The sequence below is a fragment of the Melopsittacus undulatus genome, chromosome 10, assembly GCF_012275295.1.
Source record: "Melopsittacus undulatus isolate bMelUnd1 chromosome 10, bMelUnd1.mat.Z, whole genome shotgun sequence".
NCBI classification, from domain to species: domain Eukaryota; kingdom Metazoa; phylum Chordata; class Aves; order Psittaciformes; family Psittaculidae; genus Melopsittacus; species Melopsittacus undulatus.
Window position 1 is genome coordinate 25,825,080 of NC_047536.1, and position 14,279 is coordinate 25,839,358.

At 40.5% G+C, this 14,279-nt stretch overlaps 1 protein-coding gene across 1 annotated transcript; it reads right to left on the reverse strand.

Moving 5' to 3' along the window:
- Positions 1–6,988: 6,988 nt before the first annotated feature.
- Positions 6,989–13,679, reverse strand: PCK1 (phosphoenolpyruvate carboxykinase 1). The gene is made up of 9 exons (XM_005147553.4): positions 13,456–13,679; positions 11,908–12,089; positions 11,080–11,283; positions 10,572–10,759; positions 9,452–9,614; positions 9,080–9,304; positions 8,858–8,989; positions 8,042–8,137; positions 6,989–7,443 (listed from the first exon to the last, which is right to left on the reverse strand). Exons 1-9 carry the CDS (start codon positions 13,677–13,679, stop codon positions 6,989–6,991), a joined length of 1,869 nt encoding a protein of 622 aa, XP_005147610.1.
- Between the last annotated feature and the right edge of the window lie 600 nt (positions 13,680–14,279).

Sequence of the window (14,279 nt, forward strand, 5' to 3'; positions counted from 1 at the left end):
ACGTGTCAGGGGGCTCAGTGCAGGCTGTGCACTGCGGAGGCACTGATTTCATTCCAGGACACAGTTCCTTGAAGTTGCAGGAGTCTCTGAAGGCAGACTGCCCTTTAGACCTTGGACTGCACACAGTTGATATAGGTTCCCCTGCCAAGCTGCACTGAGCATTGCCAGCATGTTTTTGTGTCGTTAGCAGATGTGCTGTTACTCCATTCTCCTATGCACGCACACAGCACACGCTTTGCTCTACAGGGAGCTCAGGGACCACTGTGTCCCTGGAGCGATCTGACTGGAAGGGTTTCAGAGGTGGGGAGCTGTGTGGTGGTGGTACTGGGTGGTTCCGAGTCTGTTCCCCTCAGCACATCACCAAATTGCAGCCTGGACTTGCTAGAGCTTCTCTTCTGGTGCCAGCATCTCTGCCTGGCCCAGCTCCATGCTTGTGCTAAGTGGCTTTGGAGCTGCCCCAGGGGTCTGTCACGGGTTGGAATTAGAGTTGCATTTGGCTGGCTGGTCTGTCTTTCCTTCCTGGATGCTATTGCTTTTTTTAGCTTATCTCAGTTCTGCATGGGTTTGTGAGTTCCTGCTGAAGTCTCTAACAAGATTTGTATGGTGGCTTCTTTTTCCTCCAAGCAATCATAATTTGGCCAGAAATAAATGTCTGCAAAAATCTTTTTAAAGTCTTCCCTTCATATAGGTTTCGGCAGCCTTCTTGAGAGGCAAGCCATAAAAACTGATGGGACTTCTGGAAATGGCTGGTGGGACTTCTAGGACTGGGCAGAAGTCCAAACAATTTCTTGTAATCTTCTCCACATAGATCTGTTATTGCTGGGCAGGTACCAGATGCATTATCACTACTAATCTCCTTCAAGGGTGGAGGGGTGCCTGTGTAGATAACTATGATGAAACAGAGCCAGATTTCTGTCTTTATAGGATAAAGGCTAAGAAAGCTCCATGGAATCTGAAGCCTGCTTCTACTTACCAGTGTTGGGAGGATATTGTTTTTGTACTCGAAGACCACCAGTCGACCCACAGTTCCCAAACAGCCTCCTCCTCCCTTTCCCAGCTGCTGTCCCAGTTAAATTTATAGCTTTTGTTTTTTCTACTGGCTACCTCTGGAGCTTCAAGTAATGGTTGGTATTATCCCAAACTGAAACACAAAACCAGACCAGATGTACAAAAACAAACCTCAGCAAAGAACCCACAGATTCTTCCTGTCACTGTCAAAGCCAGAGGCAGCTCTGCTGTCCAGCAGCACTGTCCCTGCCATGTGGCTCTTCATGAACATGCTATTTAACATTAAGGCTAAATAACTGAGGTGGAACAAAAGTTCAGGAACACTCACCTTAGCCTGCTCACACTTGAACAAGCTATAGAAAAGGAACATCAAACTGCTCAATGAGCGCCAGTGCAATGCACTGACATCTCCAGAAGGTTCACTTAGGTCTTGCCACCCTTCTAATAGCAGGAATAACTCCTGTGGAAATCGTACTGGTTTAGTGGTGTGTAAATCATGCAAAGTCATGCCACACTTGCAGCATTACTGGGTACTGATGGTGGGGGTGTTCACCTTGCAGGTTGGAATTTATCTACATGTTACTTGCAAGCAAGGCTCTGTTGGCTTCTGAGCCAGCTGAACTGGCATCATCTTGAGCATTCAGGTTTCACTCTCTTTCCAACCCTGGTTAAATTTAAAGCTGCTATTCCTAGCTGCTCTTGGGATCTGGAGCTCCAGAACACCATAGGAAGTTTCTCATCTGTTCAGGAAGACACAGATAAATATAGTGATGGGTTCCAGTGGGTAAAAAGAGGTTTTGTTGTGCTCTTAGCATTCATAGCTGAGATGGCATTCGCATGCGCATGCTGTTCCTGTGCCAGCCTCCACCATGGTGATAGCACTTTCCTAGGATCTCACTGAGAAGATGAGGAGGGGGAAGAGTTCAGACTATTAGTTCAGTTTAAAGCCCCCAAAGTTATTCAAAACAGGGCAAAATCTATTAATTAGCAGCTATTTTCCATGGAGGATAGGCTTAGCTTGTTCTGGAGAACAGCCATTTATCAGGATCGGATTTATGGGAGGGACTGTTCCTTGGCCACCTCAACCTGGGAAATGGCATTGTAATGTTTTACAAGAAAAAGAACAAAACTAGTAGCTTGGTTTGAAAAAGGGACAACAAGTAAAAAAAGACACCCCATAAAACCCCAAATTCAAGGCAGTTTTACAAAGGGATTTTTTTTAATTGAATGAAAGGCCTTGAGGCTGCATTAAAAATGGCACAAAAACTTTGATATGTTCCTTTGGGAAGATTAAAACAGATGTTTTCTCTTTTCCAATGGCCAGTATCTGACACTTACAAAAACAACACAGCCTTTCTGGGATGTGTGTTAGAAAAAGTTCTTCTGGTAGTTTATCAGCATGAAAAACAGCTGAATTCAGATAATCTCAGTACCTACATCTGGTCACACTTACACTGGAGAAAAGCCATGGCAAGTCCAATGGCCCAGTATAAGGAGAAGCAAAATGAATTCTAAAGTGACCAATGTCACTGATGGTAGCAAAGGGGGAGCATAAAGCTCTTCACACTGGGTCGGGATGGTTCAGAGGTCTTCTGCAACAAAGGCACCATAACAATGTTTGTGTTTGCAAGGACCAGATACAGCCTGAATTCTGCATGTTAATATATGTGGATTTCAGCAGTTTGCTCAGAAAATCCTTCTCTGTTAAAGTTCTGCAGCCAAAAGTTATATCCGTGATATAACTGCAGAGTGCAGAAATGGCATACAATAGCAACACAGTTTTTTCCATTCTCTTTTTTCCCCATCTATCTGCTCTGCATACAGATTCACAGATGTGGCTGGACATGGTTTGAAATCTCAGGGACTGGGGTTTGCCAGCACCCATTTGACAAATGTGCCCTTTTGTGTTGCTGAGGTTAAACCACTGCCAGAAATGTCCTCCATGCGCAACAATAATGATTGCTAATTTGGAATTTGGAGCGCTCTGCTTTGCCATTCATAAGCAGCATTTCAGTGGTCTTCCAGCCAGGTACATCTCTAGTTACGGTAATTGTCTTTCAGTTAGGGAGCTAATTGACTATACTGCAGCAAGTATGGAATAAATCATGTTACTATGGCAGCCAAGGTTTTTGGAAAACGCTCTTTCCTAGAGCACAAATGCCATTTCTCTGAATTTTACTTCTTTCCCTGAAAATAGCCCTATCACCACAGAGTTGTGAGAGATTTGAAGGTGGAAATAAGAACACTGATTTCCAATGAGAGTTCTGCAGCAAGGGGGCTGCTGCTTTTCAGTTTTATTTGGTTTAATCTTCATCATGTTGACAAAATACAGGTGTGTGGGTATCTTATATACTCAAATTAATTACTACTGAGACTGACATCTGAGAAAGGAATTTGAAGGAACAAGGCAAAGCACAGTCAAAATTTGACCTTGAAAGATTAGAAGTGAGACCAAAGGATGGCACCAGGTTTGGAGACTTAGCCTGAGGAAAGACTGGACCAAGGGCTGGGTCTGTGCTCTATGGGTTTATCTGTGCTAATAGGAGTACTTGGCACTGAAGCCAGGCTTTTTTGTTTGAGTAGCTAAAGCTCATTTAGAAGGACTGCTAATTCTGAGGGAGTGGAGCACAGCCTCCCCTAGATGTGATGCATCCTTTCACCACATTGTCTTGTTCAGTGAATTATGGCATAAATGAGGTATCAAAGACCATATCCTCAATAGTATTAATAGTTATTATTAATTAAATTATTATTATATTATTATTAATTAAATAATTATTTTGATTTTTGTCTCTCCTCTTTTCAGCCACCAGTACACCCACAAGTGTTTTAACAAAGTATTTTGTTTCTTGCTTCCCAGAATACCAAGTGCATTTCATAACACAGCTGTTGCAAACATTATGGCTCTGTACACTTCATGTGTTAGCCTTTCCTGTACTTCTCTGAATCACATTTAATAGGCCAAGTTTTATATTTCTCTCCCAATTTGTTGAAATTTATTGCATATTTTGCCTTCCCCTTTTTCTTTTGAAAATCAGGGGAACTTCCAAATTTCAATTTAAAAGCATTTTGTTTTTATGGAGCATAGTATTTGTTGGAGGGAGAGGAGTTGAGATCATAATCTGGCACGGTTGACTAAGTTTCTAAATTTTAAACCGCCACCTTCTCTCTCTTTAAACATTTTCTCTGCCAATACTAAACATTTTGATCATTCAAAATGTAAATTGTACTCCCCATAGATGCTGATGGGTTGTGGATATATTTACATACAAAGGAGCTGGTGAATGACTCACGTAAAAAGTTATTTTCTTGTTCTCAACCTTAACAGCACAGCAGTTTTTTTCCCTCCATTCTCTCTAGTTTCTGGAATGATTTGCATGACCATTGGTCTCCAAGTGGTGTTTAAAAAGGTGCATGTGGTTAAAATGTGTGGAGTGGGAGAACTCCAAATGGTTTAAATAGTTTTGCCAGAAGGGCTGGTGATGGCCCCTTTCCATGAGCTGTGCTGTTACATGGGAAGAATACCTAGAAGAGAACTCCAAGGGCAGGAGTGGTCAAGGGAAAGAAAGTCTGCCAACCTCCTGGGCTGAGGAGGAGAAGGTGAGGGTTTAGTCAGAGTATGAAATCCAGTGGTTTGGGCTGGGGGTATGATGCTCTCAAGGCAGTTAGCATCTTGTAATGCCAATCTTGCTAGCTGGGTGCATGCTGCAAGATCATGTGGCCTGTGGTGATGGTACCTATCTCCTCAGTGAGCAGCATTTTATGGGACAAGTGTTGCTCTTTTCTCCCACATCCATGTTTCTTCTAGGTTTGGGCCTTTGGCAGAGATTCCTCTAGCATGAAGTACAAATTGTTTCTTCTGTAATATTCAAACTATTAAGCCTGGTTGTGTTTGAGAAGGCAGAACAGCACACTGGAGCTGCTCAGAACTCTGGAAAGCCCCAAGCTTCTGTACACCTCCTGGGCAGCATTTCAAACTGTGCTTGGAACTGGGATCCTCTCATGAGGTCCTGAAGAAACTCAGTCTATAACTGGCCATAACTCTCTGGTATTAGTATGACTTACTAGATTTTATTATTAGTATGAATTATTGGATTTTCTTAGACCTTGTTTTCTCATGGACTCATCCAAATGTCAGGTCCCATACTGTTTTATCAGTTTGGGAATAGCCCAAGCCTTTCATCAACTATTTAGTGAACTACTTTATAAACAACTTGGGTTTATATGCATGGTAATAGACCTTGAATTTGAGGAGTGCATGTACTAGTCTCTCTTGGCTTACTTCCTCTGACTTATTTACTGTGTTCCACTTTGATTTTTCTTCTTATTTGGAGACCATTCAATAGTGCACAGGCTACAGATGGCCCTAATAGGAAACCTGCGTCTATGCAGATGTAGTTTTGACCAGCAAGCAGGTCAACTGAAGATCATCTCTACAGAGGCTGCACTGCTCAGCTCTGCTCTCATCACAGCTTTCTATTGTCTGGGTTTTGTGTGATCTATCTATTGATTCATGCTGTATTACTTGCTCCAGAATTGATAATGTTTGTGTTAAGTCCTGAACATGGAGTCAGGAGGTAGTTAGAGTTTTTCCAGGCTATGTGACCTCTCCTAGCAAACTTTGAAGGGTATCTGTTGACCAGACCTGGTACTGTTTGTTTTGCAAGGAAGTAGGGTCTATAAAAAGGCTTATTATACAATGTGATTTTCTTTTTGCTAAGCAAATATTTGCAATATATTTTGCGAGAGCAAGCATTCAAAGTGAAAAAGCAGGATACCTGTCAGGGACATGGGAAGCACAAAAAGGACACCTTTAATTGGAAGAACATGGGGTTGCTTTAGTGTCTTGGATCTACAAGTAAGCCAACATAGGCTCCTATCCCTGTTTTCATTGAGCTCTAAGGCTTTAGGCATCTCAACAAATCCAGAAAACCCTTCCCAAACTCTCTACTTCAACATCTTCAATAGTTATTCTTGCAAAAGCCAAGGCACTGTGGAACAGATACAAAACCCATAACTTCAGCAAATGAGCAAGGTCCTAATATGGGGCTTTCTTAGAGGGTGGTTTATTTAATAAATGCCTGAAGTAACTAACAATGCCCAGTTCTGGAGAGCATGTCCCAGCTGGATGACTGCTCACAGATGGTATCATCATTTCCAGATCATTCCTTTGGCTTGAATCAAAGTTACAAAGACAGTATGTGGCTTAAACTAGTTGGCTTAGAAGTAGCAGCAGATCAGTGCTACTACTAAGTATCTAACTTCCATATGTGAATTTCTTCCTGTGCTGTGGTACTGACAGGAGGCCCAATTTATATGCATGTAGTTTAGGAACAGTGAGAATACTGGAAATAAGGTCATATTTTATATAAACATTTATTTCAATAGTTTAAAGAACAAGCCATTCAAAACATCTGGAAATCACAGGAACATGACTCATATAATAGCAGTATCTTAAATATGCATTAGTAATACAAAGTCATCTTTCACTCTGATAAAAGTTACAACTTCATTTTTCTAAAAAATATTTAAGCCATGAAATATATGTAGGTAACACATATATACAGCACCTAATTTTCTTTCTTCTTTCCTGTAGAGCCTGAGACTCTAGAGGTTTGTGTGATGGAAACAATCTGCTACACCTTGAAGGATGGATTGGCATGCATTGTATATGCAGAACTAGGCAAATAATTTACACACATCATGGCTATATGTGCATGTAGGTGACAGATCAAGGTTTTGAACACCATGTGCACATATATTCCCACAGCTGCTCATCTATTCACAACAACTGATGTAGTTATAAATCATTAGGTCTGGAGTTACTTCTAGAATGCCCCTAACTGTATTCTAACTAAAGACCTACTTTCATTATAACCTCTCTGCCCATCAATGTGCTGTTATACTTCTAGTGGTGATCAGGTAAAATGTGTTTGTCCTTATTATATGTGGATTGATAAATAATTGTGCCTTTGATAATCTACAACTGTTTTATCCTCATCTCTAAGGCAAGCATTTCCCTTTCTATTTCATAGGGAAGGTCAGCATTAACTTGCACTTCAAAGTATTGTTTGATTTCTTCTACCTCCTTTTCCCAGAACTCCTTGGAGATATCAAACAGTTCGGTCAAGTTGACATCCTCTAAGCCCTTCAAGTTCAAAGCAGTATCAGCAGGGATGTAACCTATGGCAGTTGGCTTGGCAGAGGCTTTCCCTTCAATTCTGTTGAACATCCACTCCAGCACACGGGAATTCTCTCCATAGCCAGGCCACAGGAATTTCCCTTGGCTGTCTTTCCGGAACCAGTTAACATGAAAGATCCTCGGTAGTTTTGCAGCTGGACGATGTGCCATGCTGAGCCAGTGGGCCAAGTATTTGCCAAAGTTGTAGCCAAAGAAAGGTCTCATGGCAAATGGATCGTGCATAATGATTTTGCCTGTTCAAAACGCAAATGGAGAATGGAAGGTAATAAATAGCACATTTATTCTAAAGCACATAAGGTTCACATCCTCCCAGGTTTAGTACCCCTTACTACCCTTCTATATCTGAACCACAGAGCTTTAAGAAACAATACACACATTATCCTTGATGTGCAAAAGAAAAAAAAAAGCATAAATGAAATTAATTTTTGTAATCAGTGGAAATTAAATTTCTTAAATCTCAGGTCAAGCAGCTTAAATGAAGATCCTCAAGAGCTGGCTTTCATCATTCATGTATTTGTGTTGAGCTCTAGCAGAAGAGAAAATTTATTTATCCCAGACTGCAACAAAACCTCCACATCAAGGCTTCTGGCAATCCCATGCCTGCAGCATGCTCTCTATGCTTGCCACCTAGGGGATTATTTTGCTTAATTTGACTTTTACAGAGAATTTGGCTTTTAATTCCAGTACAAATATTTTCTATTGTGAAAATGCACAGGTTGCAAAATTAGCTGCCAAGACTGAAATGTGAAAGAGCAGGGGGGGAGGACAGAGCAGGTGCTCTAGAGAGAGGATTGCTCTTAATACAGGTGGGCAGATTAAATGTTGATTTACCTTTGTGCTCAGCAGCTGCTGTTGCTTCAGATCTCATAGCTGCTCCTATAAATACTCCATGTTGCCAGTTAAAGGCCTCATATACAAGAGGCACACCTGTAAAGAACAAAATCACTTCAGTAATTAGAGGTCCAGAAATATTTTTATAACAGGTTTTGCTACCTTAGACACTGTTGAATGCCCTTTACTGTATAATGTATTCTATTTTTTCCTGTTTTTTTAATCAGGTCATTTTCTGCCCTCTTACAGCAAAGATGTTTATATGAATGTTTCAAAACTGATTGCTGATTACTGAACACATCCATGTTTAGTTGTTCAGTAGGAGTTATCTGGGATCTCGGAATCCCCAGCAGATTTTAGTAGAATAGAACCTGGTCCTGTGGATAGATTAGACTCCAACCTAGCATTACTTCTATTTCTTTTCCAACTTTAGGTGACCTTTAACACACCAATTTATTTTGCTTCCTTTTCTGTAAAGTGTCTATAACTGGTTTATTTCTTTAACCATTTCCTATGTGAACTAGTTAAACTGCAAGCAAATTGAGACAAGTGTTTGCTATGTGTATTACCCAGGTTAGTGGGTCCTGATCTCTCTCTCCAGCCCTTTATTATTACCTGTTTTGTGTTAACATATAACAATACAGACATTGAAATAGCAATGGCTGTGTGTCAAAGGCTAACATGGAGAAGTTAGACTAACATGGTTAATTCCTTGCTTTTGCAGCTGTGAAAGCAAAATCTGTGCCTGTGCCCAGTTCTTTTTCAACCCTCCTGTGGTCAGCACTTCAGCCTTTTTGTGGCTGCTGCATCTCTTACCAGCAGGTCTGCGGCCTCCAAATATTATCGCTTCAATGGGCACACCTTCAGGCGATTCCCATGCAGGGTCCACAATGGGACACTGTCTGACTGGAGTGCAGAATCGTGAGTTGGGATGAGCACAAGGTTCCCCTGGAAAGAATACAATAAGAAGGCCATAATTGCAGAATTAACTTGAATTCAGACAAGAAAACCAAGAGACTGTGGAATGGGCCAGGTTACCATCATCTGGGGTCCAATTCTTGTTCTTCCATGAAGTCAGTGTTATTCCTGGTGGTAACGGTTCATCAATGCCTTCCCAATAGACACCTCCATCACTGGTTTCAGCAACATTGGTAAAGATGGTGTTCTTGAATATGGTTTTAATAGCATTGGGATTTGTTTTGACTGAGGTTCCAGGGGCGACACCAAAAAAGCCATTTTCCGGATTGATTGCCCTTAAGTTGCCTGGAAGTTAAATGACAAAATATAAGTCAAAATGGTTTAATTCTACCCAGAATTTTGTAGCATGTCTTGCTGCACCTAAAAGCAACCCATACTGGACTATAAAACAATCCATACCTTGTTCATCTATACATAAAACCATCTCCATACCTTGTTCATCAAATTTCATCCAGGCAATATCATCACCCACACACTCAATTTTCCATCCTGGCAGGCTTGGGTTCATCATAGCCAAGTTAGTTTTTCCACATGCACTAGGGAATGCTGCAGCAAAATACTTCTTTTCACCTTCTGGATTGGTAATGCCCAGGATCTATTGAAAAATTAATGCAACTGTTAAACATGGTCTTTTTTTCTTCCACTTTTCATTTTGAAATTGTCTGCCAGCAAGTGGTAATGGCAAGATATTTAGTTATGCAAATTTGTTCCCGCAGAAGCAGCACCACGTAATCTAGTTGACAAATATCTTAAACTGTATGTTGTTAATCAAAAAAGTCTACTCTTGTTCTTTAGCACATCTGTAATTTCTTGCATTTTTAATACAAGAATGTCAATACATGTACATAATTCAAACATGTATTTTTATTTTGCTGATTAAAGATACATAGACTGTATCCAGCTGTGTTTCTCAGCTGAGACAGAAGAAAACTCGGCAATATTTTTTTGGCTGCATGACTGGAGTGATGTGAAAGCACTTCATGGATGATACTTCTGCAATTCTTATGAGTCCATAGATCTTTTTTCTGATACTGTTCTCTTAGGTACTTTGAAAAATTTTTTTAGTGGCATTTTATGGTAGTAGAATGTTGAAATGACAGCAGAAAGTAAAGGAGGGGTCCACAGCAGAACTCATTTAGCAAATCTAATATTTGCAGATTTCTGAGTACATAGACCTCTTTATAATAAGAAAGGCCATTTTCAAAACTTGCATTATCTTTAGCTGTTAGACTTGCAGGGGCAATGTGGGTGCCTAGTGGTGATATTTAAGCTCTGCTCAAGTACATGGGTCTGCCTACAAGTAGCCACTGTCAGAATTTCCAAATCTTTTTTGGTTTCTGGTTTCACAGAGATACTATTTTTAAATGTTTGGTACTTAACCTTGAAGCAGTTTCCTATTTCTCATACACCTGCCATGTGATAAATTCCTATCTAATGTCACAGGACTGCCTATATAAGCCTAATTTTATTGATAGCAAGATGCAATGTATTTATGTTGAGCTAATTTAGGGCTTAATGGCTGTTCAAACACACATGATTTAATAGCTCTTACCAGCATGTGCTCAGCTAGCCAGCCCTCCTCCTTGGCAATTCTGCTGGCAATTCTGAGAGCAAAGCATTTTTTCCCCAGTAAGGAGTTTCCTCCATAACCACTGCCAAACGAAATGATTTCTCTGCGATCAGGGAGATGAGCAATCAGCGTTAACTCCGGGTTGCACGGCCAGTTGTTGATTAATGGTTCTGCAGAACAGAATGTTGTACTCATGAATGCAGCCATTTCCATGCTGGATCACACTAGTGCTTCATCAGCATTGAGCCTCTGACAGCAACCCATACATACCAGATGCTTCAAAGGAAATCCCCTCTAAGTACTAGGAATAATAATTTCCTTTCCATGAAACACTCATTGAGCTTTGATTCCTTTGCATTCTGAACCTATTGCTGTAACACAAGCCACCCTGGTCTTCTATGACAAGTGCCTCTCATGTGCTGAGAACACACAATCGGCTCTAAACATATCCCTGGAATTTCCAGGGGTGACAGTTTTTAATGTCTCTTACCTTTTAGTGGCAGAGGACATCCAACCGAGTGAAGGCATTTTACAAAGTCCCCATTGTTCAGGGCTTTCAAAACATCTGTTCCCATTCGTGTCATGATCCTCATGCTGGCCACTACGTATGGTGAATCTGTCAGCTCAATCCCAATCTTGGACAAAGGAGACCCAACAGGCCCCATGCTGAAGGGGATGACATACATCGTACGTCCTGGAAAACAGGGAGTGGCAAGATGTGGCAAAGAGCAAAGCAAGGAACTTTGGAAGTAATTTCTATTAATGTGGAGGTTGTTTCTCACTCCTTTAAAAGCTGTTTGTCTTGTGGGTGTTTCTGGTGATGTTTAAAGAGCTGTAGCTTTCTGTTTGTCGAATTCTGTAGAAATAAGTTTTATCTCAAATACTGAAAGCAGCTGTTCAAATTATCTAGCCAGTGGTAAATGTGGGTGGAAGCCAAGTTCTCTGTTGGTGTAAATTGCTCAACCTGTAATTATTGCTGAATATGGGGGTCCTCCATTCTCGCATTGCTTCTTCCTATCTGCAGCTTAGTACCTGTGGGATGTGCTGAAATACATCATGATTTTCCCACCTTATTTTGCTCCTCTTATGGAGAGAAGAATGCTGGAAAGAGACAGACCACTGTCCTTGCACAGCCTTTTGGATCTATGGTAAAGATCTGGATGAAACCCACAAAGTGACTAATATGAGGGGGTACGAGCCTAAACTTTCAGCTAAAATCTTTCTTTACTGCTTTCTTAAATGATTGCAGTAACTAGAAGTAGTAGTGCCTCCGTAATCCTAAAAGTCCCAATTCAACAATCATCCTTTTCTTGCCCACCTTGCATGCAGCCTGGGAACCTGGTGTTGAAGGCTTTCTCAAAGTCTTCTTCAGACATCCAGCGGCCCAGCTGGCTAGTTCCAGTTTTAGGGATTGGAGTAGTATCTCTCTGCTCTTGAGTGATGATAACAGTTTTGCTCTCAATTCTTGCTACATCTCTTGGATCAGTGAGAGCCAACCAGCTGCATTTCATCAAAAATCAGGAAATTAGACTTTCATTATATACATATATGTTACTTTTTACCCTTCTGTAGGACTGGTTTAGTACAAGAGGGTACAATGCTTTATAAAGCTAAAACTACAGTGACAGAGCCAGTGTAACAGACAGTCTCAAAAATCAGATACATTCTCTCATACAAATTGTTTCAAGACTTTTCAGTTTGAATAACAAATCATATGGCCTAGGAAATTCTGGTTATATGTTAATATTCCTTTGCCTCTTATCTCAGTCTTATTCTCTGTTGCTAACTTTCAGGGAAAAGTTAAACTCATTTAATTCTCATTCTAATCAGTGTGAAGCTGTTTTGCATGGGGACCACAAAATGATGCCTCAAGTGAAGTGGATGCCAAGTAAGTACTTTTAAGTGTTGGTTTAAGTGCCTGTGGGATCAGAATCCAGCCTAGTGGATTTACATAGCCTTTTAAGAGGCATCACAAAAGAAATACTGAGTATAAGCATGATCATAAAGTGTAGGAGTTTGTTAAAGGGGATTCTTTTTCCCCTTTAAAGAATATTTGCCATCTATTTACAATAGAGAAGATTGGTTTACATTTTCACCTCTGTGCATAGACATTTTCTACGAGCATAAAAATGTTCTAGTTGGGCTGTCATAACCATCATCACTACAGCTAAGCATATAATTAACAATGAATAATTTATCTGGTGAATCTTGCCCTTTTCTCTCCCAAATAGTCTGCAAACAGATTGCCAAATTCCTGCACTTAGTTATTCAAAAGTCTTTGCAGATTTCTTCCATGAAGATCTCTTGGTCGGCACGTAATTCCTAAGTATGTACTTGTTGTTAATATTCCCCTTTCACATTGGGTTAGTTCAGAGAGATGATGAAATATTTGAAAAAAGTATTTGCTGAATATATTACAGTCAAAGCTCATCGGCACGATATGAATAATGCCTGTACTGAATAATATTTGAACACCCACAGAGCTATTTGAATGCCACAAGAAAGTATTTGATGAATAAACTAATTGACTAAAATAGCAGAATTCTTCAAAAGATGCATTTGCTAAATAATATTTAACTATTGCTAATGATTAGTTACATAAGTCTCATGACATTATTTCGGTTCCCTGATGTAGCTAATCAATAGAGACAATGTAGAGTTGATAGTCCAATGAATAATATGCTTTATGTTAATTTTCAGAGGGAGAAGTTTGCCTTTCCTGAGTGTTTCAGCTATGTAAGCTACAGTGCCAAAACGTTCATGGAAAGCAAATATTGAAGGGTTATAAGCAGTGTTAAAAGTAAACAAGATAGAAAATGCATATTGCAATTCTGAGATGATACTTGACTTCCTTTAGGCTACTCACCAGTTCTCGTACTTGCTCAGCTTCTTGATCATGCCTTGTTCTACCATGATGTCCAGAATTTTTTTATTTTCTTCTTCTGAGCCATCACAGATATGGATGCTCTCAGGCTGGCACAGCTTGGCATTGCTTTCAATGAAATCCCTTGCTTCTGGAGGCAGGCTCTCCAGATCCCCCTGGACAACTCTGGGCATGACGTTTACCTCTGCTTTCAACTGTGGGGGCATTACTGAGCCTGTAGTTGATCTTGCTGGTGGCTTTGAAATACTGATCACAATCTAAAATCAAATATATTGGGTGTGTTAGCATACCATGACATTCTAACCAGTGCCAATAAGCCTTCCTAGCATTGTAACAATGTACAAAGTAGAATATGCAATAGACTTGATCAGGTATTCTGCTTTAAAATCAAGATAGAGAATTTGGATCATTGGTAATTTCAAGCTGAAAAAGAAAATAGAGGCTGTTCTACTTACTGCCTTTTGTAAGATTGAGTTGAATGTTAGAGAGGATTTAGCTGACCCTTTCAGTTGATTCCGTTCTGCTTGCTTCCGCGCACTCTTGCAATCACTGTTTTCCAAAGAAACATCCTCCTTCCTTAAATACCTATTTCGTAGTAGTGTCCATCCCACTGGTGAGGTAAGGGAGGCTTGTCCTTTACGTCACCACTGGATGTGTCTTGGGACAGTGCCACTGACACTGTCATCATGCAGAGTTGTCAACAAAGCAACCCTGAGGAGGTAATCATTTAGCAGGTTTCATTAATGAATGCTGAATGCAGTGATTCTTAGCCCCCGGGTTTGCTGGTTTGAAGCAGTTACAAAATT